Source organism: Mesoplodon bidens, assembly GCF_964165515.1.
Source record: "Mesoplodon bidens genome assembly, chromosome: 3".
NCBI classification, from domain to species: Eukaryota; Metazoa; Chordata; class Mammalia; order Artiodactyla; family Ziphiidae; genus Mesoplodon; species Mesoplodon bidens.
Window position 1 is genome coordinate 14,486,351 of NC_138178.1, and position 18,376 is coordinate 14,504,726.

An 18,376-nucleotide genomic window follows, 5' to 3' on the forward strand; every position below is an offset into this window, starting at 1 on the left:
GGCTAGGACTTCCAAAACTATGTTGAGTAATAGTGGCAAGAGTGGACATCCTTGTCTTGCTCCTGATCTTAGAGGAAATGCTTTCAGTTTTTCACCATTGAGAATGATGTTTGCTGAGGGTTTGTGGTATGTGGGCTTTATTATGTTGAGGTAGGTTCCCTCTATGCCCACTTTCTGGAGAGTTTTTATCATAAATTGGTGTTGAATTTTGTCAAAAGCTTTTTCTGCCTCTATTGAGATGATCATATGGTTTTTATTCTTCAATATGTCAATATGGTATATCACATTGATTGATTTGCATATACTGAAGAATCCTTGCATCCCTGGGATAAATCCCACGTGATCATGTGTATGATCCTTTTAATGTGTTGTTGTATTCTGTTTGCTAGTATTTTGTTGAGGATTTTTGCATCTATATTCATCAGTGATATTGGTCTGTAATATTCTTTTTTGTGGTATCTTTGTCTGGTTTTGGTATTAGGGTGATGGTGGCCTCATAGAATGAGTTTGGGAGTATTCCTTCCTCTGCAATTTTTTGGAAGAGTTTGAGAAGGATGGGTGTTAGCTCTTCTCTAAATGTTTGGTAGAATTCACCTGTGAAGCCATCTGGTCCTGGACTTTTGTTTGTTGGAAGATTTTTAATCACAGTTTCAATTTCATTACTTGTGACTGGTCTGTTCATATTTTCTGTTTCTTCCTGGTTCAGTCTTGGAAGGTTATACCTTTCTAAGAATTTGTCCATTTCTTCCAGGTTCTCCAGTTTATTGCCATAGAGTTGCTTGTAGTAGTCTCTTTGGATGCTTTGTATTTCTGCGGTGTCTGTTGTAACTTTTCCTTTTTCGTTTCTAATTTTATTGATTTGAGTCCTCTCTCTCTTTTTCTTGAAGAGTCTGGCTAATGGTTTATCAATTTTGGTTATCTTCTCAAAGAACCAGCTTTTAGTTTTATTGATCTTTGCTATTGTTTTCTTTGTTTCTATTTCATTTATTTCTGCTCTGATCTTTATGATTTCTTTCCTTCTGCTAACTTTGGGTTTTGTTTGTTCTTCTTTCTCTAGTTCCTTTAGGTGTAAGATTAGATTGTTTACTTGAGATTTTTCTTGTTTCTTGCGGTAGGCTTGTATAACTATAAACTTCCCTCTTAGAACTGCTTTTGCTGCATCCCATAGGTTTTGGATCATCATGTTTTCGTTGGCATTTGTCTCTAGGTATTTTTTGATTTCCTCTTTGATTTCTTCAGTGATCTCTTGGTTATTTAGTAATGTATTGTTTAGCCTCCCTGTGTTTGTGTTTTTTACATTTTTTCCCTGTAATTCATTTCTAATCTCATAGCATTGTGGTCAGAAAAGGTGCTTGATATGATTTCAATTTTCTTAAATTTACTGAGGCTTGATTTGTGACCCAAGATGTGATCTATCCTGGAGAATGTTCCGTGCGCACTTGAGAAGAAAGTGTAATCTGCAGTTTTTGGATGGAATGTCCTTTAAATATCAATTAAATATATCTGGTCTATTGTATCATTTAAAGCTTGTTTCCTTATTTATTTTCATTTTGGATGATCTGTCCATTGGTGTAAGTGAGGTGTTAAAGTCCCCCACTATTATTGTGTTACCGTAGATTTCCTCTTTTATAGCTGTTAGCAGTTGCCTTATGCATTGAGGTGCTCCTATGTTGGGTGCATATATATTTATAATTGTTATATCTTCTTCTTGGATTGATCCCCTGATCATTATGTATTGTCCCTTGTCTCTTGTAACATTCTTTTTTTAAAGTCTATTTTTCTCATATGAGTACTGCTACTCCAGCTTTCTTTTGATTTCCATTTGCATGGAATATCTTTTTCCATCCCCTTGCTTTCAGTCTGCATGTGTCCCTAGGTCTGAAGTGGGTCTCTTGTAGACAGCATATATATGGGTCTTGTTTTTGTATCCATTCAGCAAGCCTGTGTCTTTTGGTTGGAGCATTTAATCCATTCACGTTTAAGGTAATTATTGATATGTATGTTCCTATGACCATTTTCTTAATTCTTTTGGAGTTTTTTTTGTAGGTCCTTTTCTTCCCTTGTGTTTCCCACTTAGAGAAGCTCCTTTAGCATTTGTTGTAGAGCTGGTTTGGTGGTGCTGAATTGTCTTAGCTTTTGCTTGTCTGTGAAGCTTTTGATTTCTCCATCGAATCTGAATGAGATCCTTGACATGTAAAGTAATCTTGGTTGTAGGTTCTTCCCCTTCATCACTCTAAGTATATCATGCCACTCCCTTCTGGCTTGTAGAGTTTCTGCTGAGAAATCAGCTTTTAACCTTACGGCAGTTCCCTTGTATGTTATTTGTCATTTTTCCCTTGCTGCTTTCAATAATTTTTCTTTGTCTTTAATTCTTGCCAGTTTGATTGCTATGTGTCTCGGCGTGTTTCTCCTTGGGTTTATCCTGTATGGGACTTGCTGCGCTTCCTGCACTTGGGTGGCTATTTCCTTTCCCATGTTAGGGAAGTTTTCGACTATAATCTCTTCAGATATTTTCTGGGGTCCTATTTCTTCACTCACTGAGCAAATATTTTTTGCAGTTTATGTCAGGCAGCATTCTGGGTTCTGAGCATTTATTGAACTAGACAGTTATATTCTAGTAAGAGAAGACAGAAAATAAGTAATTTTACAAAAATTAAACCGAGTAATTTAAACTTGTGAAGGAAATAAATAGGATAATATAGCATTAGGCTGAGAGTAAGGGGATAATTTGCTGTCTTATGGATCTTCTTTAATTTCTAACTCTGTTGAGGTTGGTTAGTTCTACTTCTGAAGTACTTCTGATTATTCTCATGCCCATCCCTGTGTGGGACAGATTTAATATGGTGGTGATGGGTGGCATTGCTATGATGCTTATTTCCCTAACAGAGAACAAGGCTTGACATATGTGAGAATTTTGTTATATTTTCTCCCAAAGTTTAGGGCTTTTAATAAGGTTTATATTCTATTATAGCTGTGCCTCCATAAAATCATAATAATCAATTAAAAATGAACAATTCACTTTTAAATATCCAGTCACTTCCCCAGTTTTGTCATTTGCTTTCCCAAGCTTCAAACCTTGAACATTTATGACCCTAAAACCTCTTGGATGTGGAAGATTTCCCAAAACCGTAGCTGAGATTTAAGCTAGATGAAGTGAGTTGGGATTTCAGTGTGTGGACAAAGACTTTTGAAATAAATGACAAAGAGTTAGAATTAGGAGTCTAAACAGAAGCACAAAGATTAAAGTATTATGTATATTATTTTGTTATAGAAGCTTAGGCAAATTTGACCATTAATGGTGGTATTCAACTATATGAAATCCAGACGGAACACTGAAATTTAAAAGGTAAGAAATTTCATACACCTGTAAATGAAACTAACAATTATTTGTGTTTTTCTTAAGATTGCTTACAAGCAGAAGCACGATGCTGCCAAAGGATTCTCAGATTATGCCCACATGAAGGAACCGCCTGAGATCAAACATGCCATGGAGGTGAATAAGCACCAGAGTCACGTAAGCAAGCCATTCCTCATGATTTTCTGGAAAATTGTAGTTAACTGACATCAGGGCTAATGGGTATGTTTTTGAAGTTTAAATGTTACAACATTCCTGTTCAAAAAGAACTTCAAAGTTTCTTTTATTTTTATGTCCCTGTGTTCAGTCAGAAGCACACCTGAATTATTCTGTCAATTGTTATTAGAACCTTGTAGAATGCTTTCAAAATGTCAGGCACTTGCAGACCTGGGAAACTGGGTTTTTAACAGCAATTCCTAGAACTTCCTTGACTTGATGGCGTTACTCCCATGGTTTACAGTGCAGAATTGCAGAAGAACTGGGATGCTAGTGAGATTGTACCCCACTGTGGTTTCTTTTGGAATTCATGTGAGGGCCAGATTGTCACACTTAAGACCCAAGGGGAGTAGGAGAGCAATAGATGCGTAACAGCCGGCTTAGAAGCAGAAGCCAAGAGAGAGGAAACAAGCCCATAGAAAACACATTTATTCTTTGGCTATAAGGTAACAAGTACATCAAAACCTTCATGTGTTTGCTCAATTACCACTATTGTCTTGGGGGCCTAGAAGAATATTTCTTCCTGAAATTTCAGTGGAAGCTTATTTGTCTCCTTATCATGAATTCTTTGCTTTCTAGAAGGAATGTAGGAACTGTTTGTCAGGTTCTTTATGGGTTAGAATCAGTTAAGAGAAAGTGTTTGCCTTCGTTGGGTTAAAAAGCTCCCTTTCTTTGAAAAGTACCTGAAACATCTCTGTCATCTCACACAGGCTCTGCCCCACCACTTAGTTGTCTTACTGAATGGTGCTTTGCTGCCTCAGGGCCTCCAGAGCCCCAGCTGTGCAGTGTCTCTTTGTAGGATGGCAACAGTTATGTGATATTAAATTGCAATAGGTCAATGCTTAAGTAAAAGCTGAGTGAGCTTTTACATTTTAATCCAAATGTATAAACACATGCCGATACCAAAAGTGCTTTCCTAAAATGGGTTAAGATTGATAAGAGATGAAGAAGCCACATGTCTGTAGTTACCAGCAAGGCCATTTTACCAGGAGGCTTTATGAGAACTTGACTATCACAATCATAATAACTACCACTTAGCAAGCACTGCCGCGCACAAGAGATTATGCCAAGACTTTGATCGTTTCCAGTTCTTGCAAAATCCGTGTACTGATTCTCATTTCGCAGATGAAGAAAATGAGACTAAAGAATCGAACTCCCTAGTCCACTCTTTCCGTTACACCCAGCTGCCTCCCTCTTGAAGGTCACTGGTTATTGGTCAAGATTTTAAATGAAAAATTTTAAATGTAGGGCAAAATAGGTTATCATTAGAATTCAGATCAATGAATCCAGTGCATTTGCAAGAAAGAAAAACTGGACCCTGAGCTTCCACTGTTTGGAGTGGAAGAAACTTTGAACTCCCATAGATGGCGAGGCTTCGAAGGCGGTCTGGTGGTCTGGGGAGATGACTGGCATTACACAGCTCCTTGGGGAGCTCTGAAATTCAATGAAATTCAAATACGGAAGTTCCTTATCATAGAGCTGAAGTTATTATTTTAACTCTGCCTTTTCTTTTAAAAAGTCTTTGATTGAGGGATTGAGGGAATAGAGTATAAAGCCCCTTTCTCCTCTATCCAATACTGTGTACTTATGGGAGAAGGATGTATTTACTTACAGTCCTGTGCCTGCTTGGCTCAACCTTTACATGCAAAGTTTGTACATATAATAGGATTTAGAAAGTGTTTAAGACTATTTACTCAGATTTAAGGGGAGAATGATATTTGTATTCTACCTGTGAAGTAGTTGATATTCCCCTAGAGTCAAGTCACTGAGAATAATACATTTGTTGTCCCAAAGATATGAAATTTAAACGTGGGTCTTGAAGACCAAAGGAAAGCAAGTACGTCTCTTGGTTCAGTAGGTGAGGCCGCAGCATCTCCATGAAAGACAAAACCGTGTCTCCCAGAAGACTTCAGTAGAATGAAATTCATCTGCAGAGAATTTAACTAATAGGGTTACCTTTTCATGATGCGGAATGTCACTTTGCACTATGCCTATTAATGACTTAATTTAATTTAAAATAAAATATGTTGTCACATGTGCATCTGATTTACCTAGAAACAGTGCATTGTCAGCATCTTTGCTTATCTTTTTATGTTTCCACCAAAATCGAGTCAGCTTTCTGATATCTGTTAGAGAACCAAGAAACTGGGATGATTACAGTTAATAGCTTTTATTTCTACCTCCTTTTTGGTCAGACTTTTCAATGGGCCAAATGGAATCAATCATCAATGGGCCAAATGGAATCATTTTTCTTTCAGAACCTTACTGTCCCTTATGCCTTTGGAGATGTGAATAAGCAGGGTGGGGGTGAGGATTCTTTCTGACTGGCCAACTGAATTTCCACCTCTGAATAACTGAGAGTTCCAAGGGGAAGAGTACTGTGGGGGCAGTAGTCTCTTCTTTCACCCCAAATTCGATGATCATGGAACAGGAAAAAATTATTTCTCATAATATCCTCCACTGTCACATATGATAGAAAAAGAGTTGGGAGTCGGGCCAGGGTTAAAATGCTTCCTTTGCCACATGTTGCCTGGATGACCTTGGACAACTTACAGATGTCTACAAATCTGTTTTTTTTTTTTTTCATCTGTAAAGTTGGGGCAATGATACCCATCTCACAGGGCTCTTGCAAGTGGTAAATGAGATATGATATGTAAAGGGCTCTGTAGAAGAGCCAGTCCATAAAATATTAGTTCTGTTTGGTCCTCCTTCAGTTTTAAAGGGTGGTTTAAGAGTTTAGGGTGATACATATAGCTGATTCACTTTGTTGTACAGCAGAAACTAACACAACATTGTAAAGCAATTATACTCCAATAAAAATACTAAAAAAAAAAGAGTTTAGGGTGATATCATAGTTAATTCAAAACATGAAACTAGATGAAATTTCTAAAAAGGCCAAATCAATATGAAATTTATATTAAGAAACATTTAGGTCAGAAGGGCATATTCAGAAGGTTCCTGAACCCAGATAACTACCTATCTTGTTGATACTGCAGTCAAAGAATGATTAAAAAGAGCCAATCTAAATTTTTTTGTATCTTCAGGGATGTACCCCTGCCAAATTTTTTTTAATGTAATTAGAGGAACTGGAGATATTCTATCCTGTTAGTTTCCCCTAAAGATGGGCTTGAAATGAAAACCCCAGTAACATTAATAGTTTTCATGAATCTTATCAGAGACATGAAGTCCAGTACTTCTAAAGCAAGTCAAACAAATTTTAAACTGCCATTTTAAGTTTTATAAATAATGTGGTCTGTATAGACTTGTGATGAAATTAGAGTGGTAAATGTTCCCAAAATGCCATATTGGTAATCAGTTCAATGTGTATTAGAAAGAAGTATCCAGCAGGGGAAACCAGAGACTTAATGTTCTTTTCAAGAATGATATATGTACTTTCTTAACATTAATAAAAACTTTTCTCTTAGAGGAAAACATAGGCAGAACACTCTTTGACATAAATCACAGCAAGATCTTTTTTGACCCACCTCCTAGAGTAATGGAAATAAAATAAAAAATAAACAAATGGGACCTAATGAAACTTAAAAGCTTTTGCACAGCAAAGGAAACCATAAACGACGAAAAGACAACCCTCAAATGGGAGAAAATATTTGCAAACGAAGCAACTGACGAAGGATTAATCTCCAAAATATACAAGCAGCTCATGCAGCTCAATATCAGAAAAAACAAACAGCCCAATCCAAAAATGGGCAGAAGACCTAAATAGACATTTCTCCAAAGAAGACATACAGATTGCCAACAAACACATGAGAAGATACTCAACATCACTAATCATTAGAGAAATGCAAATCAAAACCACAAAGAGGTATCACCCCACCACGGTCAGAATGGCCATCATCAAAAAATCTACAAACAATAAATGCTGGAGAGGGTGTGGAGAAAAGGGAACCCTCTTGCACTGTTGGTGGGAATGTAAATTGATACAGCCACTATGGAGAACAGTATGGAGGTTCCTTAAAAAACTAAAAATAGAACTACCATATGACCCAGCAATCCCACTACTGGGCTTATACCCTGAGAAAATCATAATTCAAAAAGATACATGTACCACAAAGTTCACTGCAGCACTATTTACAATAGCCAGGACATGAAAGCAACCTAAATGTCCTTCGACAGACGAGTGGGTAAAGAAGATGTGGCACATATATACAATGGAACATTACTCTACCATAAAAAGGAACAAAACTGAGTTATTTGTAATGAGGTGGATGGACCTAGAGTCTGTCATACAGAGTGAAGTAAGTCAGAAAGAGAAAAACAAATACCGTATGCTAACACATATATACGGGATCTAGAAAAACGGTACTGATGAGCCTAGTGGCAGGGCAGGAATAAAGATGCAGATGTAGGGAATGGACTTGAGGACACGTGGTGAAGGGTAAGCTGGGACGAAGTGAGAGAGTAGCACCGACATATATACACTACCAAATGTAAAATGGATGGCTGGTGGGAAGCTGCTGCATAGCACAGGGAGATCAGCTCGGTGCTTTGTGACCACCTAGAGGGGTGGGTTAGGGAGGGTGGGAGGGAGGCTCAAGAGGGAGGAGATATGGGGATGTATGTATACATATAGCTGATTCACTTTGTTGTGCAACAGAAACTAACACAACATTGTAAAGCAATTATACTCCAGTAAATATGAAAAAAAACCTAATAAGCAGACAATTTCTATTCCATCAGACAGAGAGAAATCTTAAGGATAAATCAGTTAAATGATACTGGAAAAACATTTGTGACTCTGTGATTCCGTGATGTGACTTAAAATAACAGTGCTTTTAGAATTTAGTATTAAAATAGGTATATTAGTATTTTGTTCATCTCTAAGGCAGAATAGTTAGTAATACCTATCCTGCTTTCTTCACAAGATTGTGGTGGTGATAAAATTAAATCATGTATAAAAAAACTTTTGTCAACTCTCAAATGCTTTTATAAACAATGATAATACTGCTAATAATGATAAAGTGTTAGATACAGCTCTATATTTTACTCCACTGTTCAGAAAACTGAAAAACAATTTTGTTTTCTGATGAATATCAGATCCTGCATTTACTTATATTTCAAAGGTTTACATTTTCCTTTAAAAATAATATTTACGATTTAATGATTTAGTTGTTTTTTACATGCAGCATACCCAAACAGAAATAAGTCTTATTAAGATAGAATTTCCAGTCCATGTGACTACTTGATGACACTTGGAGGGCTTCTCTAACGTAAGAGTTGATGACAGAAGAATTTCTTGAGGCTGACTGAACTGATGTTTGAGGTTATGACTGAATACAGTTTACACTACTTACTTCTGTCCTACATACCTATCCTGTCTAGTTTCTTCTCACCAAGAATCATTTTAACCTTCACCAGAGTAGCAAAGGGAATGAATGAGTTCGGGGCCAGTTGGATTTGCTTTCTTTTAGTTTGTCTGCTCACATTGCCCTTAGCCTCACAGGTATCTGTCTGTGTCTTCCATCCTGCCTGCCATCCCTCAGCTCTCAATTTCTGCATCTCCAAGTGCTTGAATTTCACTGTATGGACCATCATGGTGGAGGTTTTGCTTTTCTCTCGTTCATTAACTCACCTATTGAAGAATCTCAAATCACTGTTGTCTAAACATGAAGAGCTTGCTGCAGAGACACTGGGAATCCTTTGCTCGATGTGTCTGGCTGTACGTGAAGAATAAACGCAGCCATTTCACTTCCATTTTCAACATCTAATTGAAAGTTCTTCTTCTTGGCCAAGTCCAACCGAGAACAATACAAGGAAGGGGATTCTGGATAACTAGTTCTAGCCTTGGGAGGGAGTGTTGATGGAGCCCAGTTGAGTACAGACAATCGAGCACAGCAAGGGAGGGGTAAGGATTTAAGAAATTAATGTGTTTAAAGTGTTTAGAACAGCACCTGGCACGTGGGACACTCGGCATGACTGTAGGATACATGCAAAAGATGTGGCCTTTCTACTCTACAGGAGTAGAAAGATTATAAGGGGAGCATAAGCTGAGATTAAAAGACAATGAAATGAGATGAAAATACAAGCTGAGGGAGAAAGTGAACATGGTGAGATAAGGAAGAAATTCAATGACAGATTTTGATAGAATTAAGATCTTTTTTTTTACATCTTTATTGGAATATAATTGCTTTACAATGGTGTGTTAGTTTATGCTTTCTAACAAAGTGAATCAGTTATACATATACATATGTTCCCGTATCTCTTCCCTCTTGCGTCTCCCTCCCTCCCACGATAGAATTAAAATCTTAAAAAAAAAAGTTTAACTATAGTTGATTTGCAATATTGTGTTAGTTTCAGATGATAAAATTAAAATCTTTCTTGGAGGCAATAAAGAATAGATTTGACACTGCAGAAAAACGTATGAAATGGAGGCTGCATTTGGAGTTTCTAGGTTCAGTAACAGAAATCCATCTCATGTTAGCTCAAGTGAAAAACGAGAATTTATTGGTTTGGGTAACTGGGAAATTCAAGCTACCTTCAGGCATAACTGGCTCCAAAGGCTCCACAGTGTCACGAGGACTCTCCTTCTCTTCCCATCTCTTGGCTCTGCTTGCTTCTGTATGACTTCACTTGCAGACAGACTCTGTCTAGGTGGTCTCAAGGCTGGTGTTTCCAAAATTAAATCATCCTCACAGCAACTGATCCCAGAGGAAAGGACAGCTGTTCTTTTTCCCCCGGCCTCAGATCCATCAATGCCTCTGGCCTTGCTTGGTTATGTGTCTGCCCTCGATTTAATCATGGTTTCCCAAGGGTTGGGGTATCTGATTGGACAACCTGTCACATGGCCCCTCCTGTCACTAGGCAGGAAGGCTGCTTTTGATGGCCCCGCTAGATCACGTGGAGTGAGGGAGGGGCAGTTTCCAAATAAATAATGCTGCTAGGCAGATTTTTTAAAAATTAACACATGTCTACTACAAAGGAATAATTTAGGAAAATGATCCAGATATGTGGAAAAGGGCAAGGAAGTAAATTTCAGTGGGGAAAAAAAAGGCGGGAGGAAGAGATCAAGCATATACACTAATAATTCTAGGTGCTCCTGAGGAAGAAACCATAACTAGTCTTTGCAAAAATATTATATACTACTAAAAAGATAAAGCAGTTTATCTTGAGTGCAAAATAAATGTATAAAAATGATAATAATATGATAATGATTGTATTTTCCTGTATAGGACCTATAGAAGATAAGGATGAAACTTCACTGAAAGCTAAAATAAAAGATTTAAAGAAATGGAGAAATATACCTTCTCCTGTGAACAGACTGAAATCTTGTTGAGATATCATTTTTCCCTACATTGTTTGGTAGGTTTAGTGCAATGCCCATTAAAATTCCATTTGTTTCCTATGTGGAACTTACTAGGATTATTCTTTTTTTTTTTTTTTTGCGGTATGAGGGCCTCTCACTGTTGTGGCCTCTCCCGTTGCGGAGCACAGGCTCTGGACGCACAGGCTCAGCGGCCATGGCCCACGGGCCCAGCCGCTCCGCGGCATATGGGATCCTCCCAGACCGGGGCACGAACCTGTATCCCCTGCATCGGCAGGCGGACTCTCAACCACTGCGCCACCAGGGAGGCCCACTAGGATTATTCTAATGTTCATTAGTGAGAATAACTAGTTTAAAATTAAGAAAAAAATTGAAATAGAAGAGTCATAAAGGGAACTTGGTTTAATGGATATAAATCGTTATAGTCATACATTTAAGAAATGTGTGAGTGAGGCAGTGAATGTTAAGTCCTTAATATGGTAGCTGGTACATAATAAATGGCCTGAAATGACAATTATTATTACTGCTATTATTATTATTTCTCCTCTTTCTTCCCTCCCCCTTTCACTTATCCTCCCTCTGCCTCCTTTTTCATTCTCTTACTCTGAGGACACGATAAGGAACAAAACATTAAATAAAACGAGGCAAAATCAGTCATTGACCCTCAGGCCTGCACCTGTCCTGGGTTGATTTTCAGGAATTTTCAGAAATTTTCAGGAATCTCTGTCTTTCTTCTTATTCAAAACAGTTTTTTATAGAACACCATCTCGTCTTGAGAAGACTGCCTGGAGAATGGGGTCCCATCTGTCGTCGTTGTCCCAACACAGTGAGCATTTAGGGTTTGGATTATTCAGAAAAGAAAGAGTGTATGTGTGTTTGCCCTTCCTCTGACAAACCTCTCTTCCACTGTAACGTTTGTTTTTTTTTTTAACATCTTTATTGGAGTATAATTGCTTTACAATGGTGTGTTAGTTTCTTCTTTATAACAAAGTGAATCAGCTACACATATACATATGTTCCCATATCTCATCCCTCTTGCGTCTCCCTCCCTCCCACCCTCCCTATCCCACCCACTGTAATGTTTTTATTCTTCCTCAGTTGTGACGGCCTGAGGAAGGGAACAAACACGTGTTGCAGACATTTGAGAAATGTCAGATGAGCTTCCCTTGGCCCTAAGTAACAGGTTAGGTGGAGGAAGATGACTAATCTGCTCGGGTAACCTTGTTTCCGATGTTCAGACATCCCTTCAGCTAGCGAAAATCAGGAGCTTGCCGCTCTCAGTGTCCCTCAGAGGAAGCCCCCGTTCCTGTGGGATAACCTCAAGCCTTGATATTCTGGGAGATCGGTAGAGACAGGCTCCTGGGCTTTTCTCCTGTGTGGCTCTGTGGTGTCCGCTTGTTTGAATGTGCAGCTCATGTCAATCTTAATATTTGTTTTGAGTCACATATGCTGGCCTCTAATTTGCAATTTACATGGATGATGGGGCCCTATTCATTGTCCCGCTCCCGCCGCCTTTGTGCTGTTCACCTCTCTTCACGCAGCCATTAGGCTGAACAGCATATAATTAGGTAACCCATGTAAAGCATAGATTTCTGAAAGGTTGCAGCTCTTTTCAAAAAGTAAGGGTTTACATTTTTACCCTCATTCTTTTCTAAACAAAAAGGCATTCCCCCCTACGGCTTTCATCTGAATGTAGTAACTTAGAAACAGTTAGTCTTGTAGGTGGGTAATAATTTTGGTTTGTTTTCACCTGAGAGTCTGTTTTTGTTTACACAGTTTGTGTTTAACTTGGTGCAGGCTGAGGTTGATTGGCCATCATTTGTAGATGAGTGTGTTGCTTTTTGAAGCCCATCAAAATTGGCTTATTTTAAATCCCTGAAGATTTTAAACTCACCCAACAAAATAACTCAGTTTTCAGATTACTTTTGTTTCTTTTGCTACCGGTGTGCACAAAACCTACTTAAAATTGCTTAACGTAAAGCCTATGAAAATGCAGGTAGTGAAGGAAGCAGATGTTCTTGCCAAAATTATGCTAATTATATTTAAGCTGTGTTCACTTGTCAGACAGGTTCATGATTATAAACATAGTTTAAAAGTAGTTGGTGGTGAGGCCAATGTAAGCTCTTTTTTTTTCAATTAATTAATTTATTTGGCTGCGTCGGGTCTTAGTTGTGGCACGCGGGATCTCAGTTCCCTAACCAGGGATTGAACCCGGGCCCTTTGCATTGGGAGCGCAGAGCCTTAGCCACTGGACCACCAGGGAAGTCCCAGCGCAAGCTCTTAAATAGAAGTATGTATACATGATTCATTGAAATAAAATCATATAATGCATTAGGGATCTTATGAAAGTTTTAATGCACTATCATTTCTTACACTTGATATTATTTTTGAAAGAAATAAAAATGTACAATTTTATTTTTATTTATTTATTTATTTTTGCGGTACGCGGGCCTCCCACTGTTGTGGCCTCTCCCGTTGTGGAGCACAGGCTCCAGACGCACAGGTTCAGCGGCCATGGCTCACGGGCACAGCCACTCTGCGGCATGTGGGATCTTCCTGGACCGGGGCACAAACCCATGTCCCCTGCATCGGCAGGCGGACTCCCAACCACTACGCCACCAGGGAAGCCCCAAATTTTTTTTAACTCTTCAAGGTTGAAAGGCAAATAACAAGATACATTGATATTATCCAGAGCACTGATTCATAGTGGTCAACTGGGGAATTCATTAAAATGCAGATTCTTGGGCCCCAGTTACCAAAATTCTGTTACAGAGGATTGAGGATTGATCTCAGGAATCTAAAAATTTTAATAAGTACCCCAGATGATGCTATTGCAGAAAGCTTGCAGGCAACATTAGAAATACTTGTCTTGTACAAATGCAATTAATTGTGCATTTTGTACAGATGTTCAGTTATACATTTCTGTGTTCTACCTTTTACATCTTGAAAAAGTGAAGATGGGTTTTAAAAGTGACTGTTACTACACCCTTTGCATTATAAATTTAATAGAATCTAATGTAATGGACAAGTTGACTAGCTATCCACTGGTGAATTTGCCATATAGAACTCCATCTGGAAAATAGATAAATATTTCTTCAGCTCATGACCGATCTCAGGAAATAGAGAAGCAGATAGACGTGAGATATTTGCCCATCAGGGATTATATGAGTTGGCTTCTGATCTCTCCTCTCATTTGTCAGTCAAGTTAATGTAAATGACCACTATCATCTAAAGTACGTTTGGCAAAATTTATATATATTTTTCTCTTTAAATCTCTGTTTTCCACACTTTGGTTTGATTGTATCTAATGTGTATTCAGAGGATGAATATTCCTTAATGTGGGTCCTTTTATTGTTGGAGGATCAAGTCACTGCAATGATATTTACTAGAATAAAACTATCAGTACCCATCACTAGGCCTCCCAGATAAGGGGCATTTGAAGAGTCCAATCAGAAAAGGAAGAGAAAGGTGTGGTTGGGAGGGTGAAAAAGCTGGAGAGGGGCTTCCCTGGTAGCGCAGTGGTTGGGAGTCCGCCTGCCGATGCAGGGGACGCGGGTTCGTGGCCCGGTCCGGGAAGATCCCACATGCCGCGGAGCGGCTGGGCCCGTGAGCCATGGCCATTGAGCCTGCGCGTCCGGAGCCTGTGCTCCGCAACGGGAGAGGCCACAACAGTGAGAGGCCCGCCTACCGCAAAAAAAAAAAAAAAAAAAGCTGGAGAGTTCCAGAGTTTCACATACCCTCACCCCAGGAAATGATTTTCCATATTCGTGTGCTGGAGCTTATCCTGTATCCCCTGGGGGTCAAGACTGTGTGGTAGACAAGTTAACGCCCTTGGTGAGGCTATTCTGTATGTGAATATGCACATATACACTTACACAGAATGACATGCTTATAAGGATGGTGTATGTAAAATCTTATAAGATTGGTTCTGTGCCAAGGTCTTGGGATTATATTTTTTATGTTGTATAAATTCAGTTCATATGCAATAATGTTAGTGAGGTATTGGCATAGTAAAAAAAGAATATAGTTATCCAAATAAATGTTGCACATAAAAATTAAAAAAAAAAACTTAGGGTCAGTGGCTTTCTTAGAATATTATGGTAAGGATAAATTATGTTATGGACATTAAGGCTAGCAGCTATATGAAACTACTCATTTCTGTTTTCTCTTTTTCAATCAAAACTGTCTCTTTGATCAGATTTTTTATAGAAAAGATGTGCAGGACACCCACATGTATAACGCGGAGCTTGACAGACCAGACATAAAGATGGCGACACAGATCTCCAAGATCATAAGCAATGTAATCTCTCTTTCTTATCTTGAGAAGAATTGATTTCTCATTTTTGCAGGAGACAAAGTGGCTTTGGTTGTTGGATGGTTAATTTAGTTAGTGAAATTAATCAATCTGAATTAATGACATCTCAGTTTTTTCATCTGAATTATCCATTTCACTATGTAAATTATTTGGATATGTGCAGAAACTGATCAGACTTGACTTGACCATGGCTCTGTTGTCATGCTTTTAAAAAAATAAATACTACTCAGGCATAAGATAACATTCAAATGTCTGAGCCTGAGAATCAAGTTTGTCATTCGTCTGGTCCCATATTATCTCTCACCTTGTCCCAAAGAACTTTACTTGGCCTTGTTTCCATCTTGTTGCTGTTAATTGTGCAGGTTCTCTTTGGTCAGCATTTACCAATGCACATTTCCTATACATCATGGCTGTTTTTATCTTCCCTAAGACATCCTTCTTGGTTAATACCATTTTACTTAAACATACCTTACATCCTGATTAAAAATGATTACTTAACCTGAACCAAATATTTGAGTGACATAGGCTATACTCAACTTAAAAAATCAATAATTATTTACTAAATTCAACTGCATGTTAACCAAACAGGGTTAGATCAGTTCCTAACACTAAACAAAGCCAGAAGACATCTGCATGCAGAATGCAGGGTCTCAGTTATCTAGAAATTTCTCCTGGATAACATAAACACAATGATGATGATGACTGGATTCATGGACTCAAACTTAGTAATTATTTTACTACAAAAAAGTTGTTTTTATAAAATCAGTTTCTTCTTAGCAGTCAGCATTTTAGTATTTGGTGAGTTGTAAGGAACATTTTATGTGGACTGAGGGTCAGTTTTATTTTGGCTATTATCAATGTAATTTTTCATTGGAAAGTAGAAATGTTCAACATTCTCTTATTTATTCATTTTAGGCTGAATACAAGAAAGGGCAAGGAGTAATGAATAAAGAGCCTGCTGTAATTGGAAGACCAGATTTTGAACATGCTGTGGAAGCTTCTAAACTTTCTAGTCAAGTAAGAATCTAGTGATGATCCCACAATGATTTTATTCAGAGATTTTGTTTCTAGCAGCACTGGAAGATATTTTACTTTAGGTAATGTCTTTAATTGCAAGAATACGTAAAGATAATGTTTCTGTAACCATGTCAGATAGGATTACAATAATTGTAAATTTCAGTAAGGGATAAAATAAGTCCAATTTTAAACATAAAACTAAGTTTTCTTTTCTCCTGGCTCAAATTCTAACCTTTTTCTATGAGTTCAGCCATGTTGTTACATTTCCTAGGATTTCTAGAATTTAGCAATAGTCATATCAATTAGATTAGAAGAATAGTTAAATTTCTATCTATACACGCATACACAGAACTTTTAACTTAGTAAGAAAAATAGCAATTTCCTCAATTTTTAAATGCTTTAATCACAAAGTAAAAAAAGAGGTAATCTAAATGAAGAGAACATTGAAATCATAAAAAGGATCTGAAAAAGTGTAAAGACATGCCATATTTTTGGCTGAACGTCTCAATAGATAAGAATTTCAATTTTCCCAAAATTAAAATATAAATGTCATGCAATTTCAATTACAATCCAACAGTTTTTTTGAAGTATGGGTAAATGATCTTAGAGTTTGAATGGAAAGGAAATGCCTGAGAATAGCCTTTAAAAGTATGAAAGTGAAGACCAGTGAAGGAGAACTTAAGTTGTGAGTTACCATAACATAGTATAAAACCACTGAAATTAAATCAATATGGGATTGATATAGTAAGAGATAAAATAATCAGTAGGATAGACTAGGGAATCCTGAAATAGGTTCCAATGTGTATAAGAATTTAATATATGATAAAAGTGTTGGTTCAAGTCAGTGGGAAAAAGTTGTATTAGTTAATAAACGGTGCTGACATAACTGGCCATCCATCTGGGTAAAAATAAAATTGGACCTGAATCTTAAACCATCTACAAAATGAATTCCAGATGGATTAAAGATGTGAATGTAAACCAAAAAAATTTTTTAAACCTTAAAAGAAAATCCAAGAGACTATATACACCACATAGGGATAACAGAGTTCTTCTTAAAACTGGAGAACCAGAACCTACAAAATAATAGTTAGACATGCTTGACTATGTAAAAATTAACAACTCTTTTAATGGAAAAATGTAACATTTGCAAAGTCAATGATAACAGATAGTAATTTTTATGCATGTATAGTGTTTTCAACTTTGAAAATGTCCATTCCTCAAGTTGCAAAAGTCTTAATTCGATTATACTTCAAAATGGAGAGATGTAAAAGAGGAAAACTGTAAAATCTAACTGAAGAACATAAAATACTATCTGAAAAAATGAGAAGACCTACTATGTTCTTAGCTTTGGAGGGCCTGAGAAGGGCCGTGACTCCAAGCTCTTCTGAGCCCAAATAACACTCGTTGAAGAGCAGGGAATATTGGCACAGACCTGGCAACTCTTCCGGCATCGCTTTAGATTTTCTGACTTCTTACAATTTCAGCCTTTTCTGGGGGCAAAGAGTTCCTATCGGTTGTGTAGGAGAAGCGGCAGATTCTAGAGAAGCAGTACAATTTGGCTGAGTAATTAAGAAAATGGGCTGTGGACCTGGACCCTGAGTTCCTGGTCCTGCCGCTGGCTCACTGAGTGACTTTGGACAGATGGCTTAATTTCTCCATCTGCAGTTTCCTGGCCCATAAAATGGCATGGCAGCAATACTGCTTCTTAGGGTTGTTGTGAGGATTAAATGAATTACCGTGAGCAGCTTAAAACACTGCCTGGCCCATAGAAACACTGCATCATTTCCCAGGAATAATTTTACTGTAGCTATTCAGAATAGTTTTCTACTCTGCATTTTTTACATGAATTCATGCACAAAATGAAGCAGAAATAGTAGACTGGCCCTTAGATTCTGGTCTTAAATTCATTCATTCACAGTCTTATTTGAGAGTCCTTAGAAGAAAGTTTTATAGTATTTGAGTTTTTATTTTCACATTTCAAATGCAGTCACCAAAAATCCTACCATTTGATCATACCTGGGTTCTTAGGCAGACTTAAAAAAAAAATCTCAAATCATTTACTAACTGAATTATCAGATGCCTAAGCAGATTGTAATTTGCAAGTTACATTATATCTGTCATCTTTGTTTTTTTATGACATTTTGCTGATCTCACAGTGTACAAACTCATTAGAAAAGGGAAAAACTGGGCAGAT

At 37.6% G+C, this 18,376-nt stretch overlaps 2 protein-coding genes across 2 annotated transcripts in view; both read left to right on the forward strand.

Annotated features, from left to right (window-relative positions):
• NEBL (nebulette) overlaps positions 1–18,376 on the forward strand; it is a 341,624-nt gene that overhangs the window by 245,780 nt on the left and 77,468 nt on the right. The gene's annotated exons all lie outside the window — the stretch shown is intronic.
• Positions 1–18,376, forward strand: part of LOC308614949 (nebulette-like) — a gene marked incomplete at its 3' end in the record, with an annotated part of 96,108 nt that overhangs the window by 35,836 nt on the left and 41,896 nt on the right. The window contains exons 6-8 of the mRNA XM_081229851.1: positions 3,404–3,514; positions 15,049–15,150; positions 16,081–16,182. Coding sequence (XP_081085977.1) covers positions 3,404–3,514; positions 15,049–15,150; positions 16,081–16,182 — 315 coding nt within the window. The remainder of the gene's footprint in view (positions 1–3,403; positions 3,515–15,048; positions 15,151–16,080; positions 16,183–18,376) is intronic.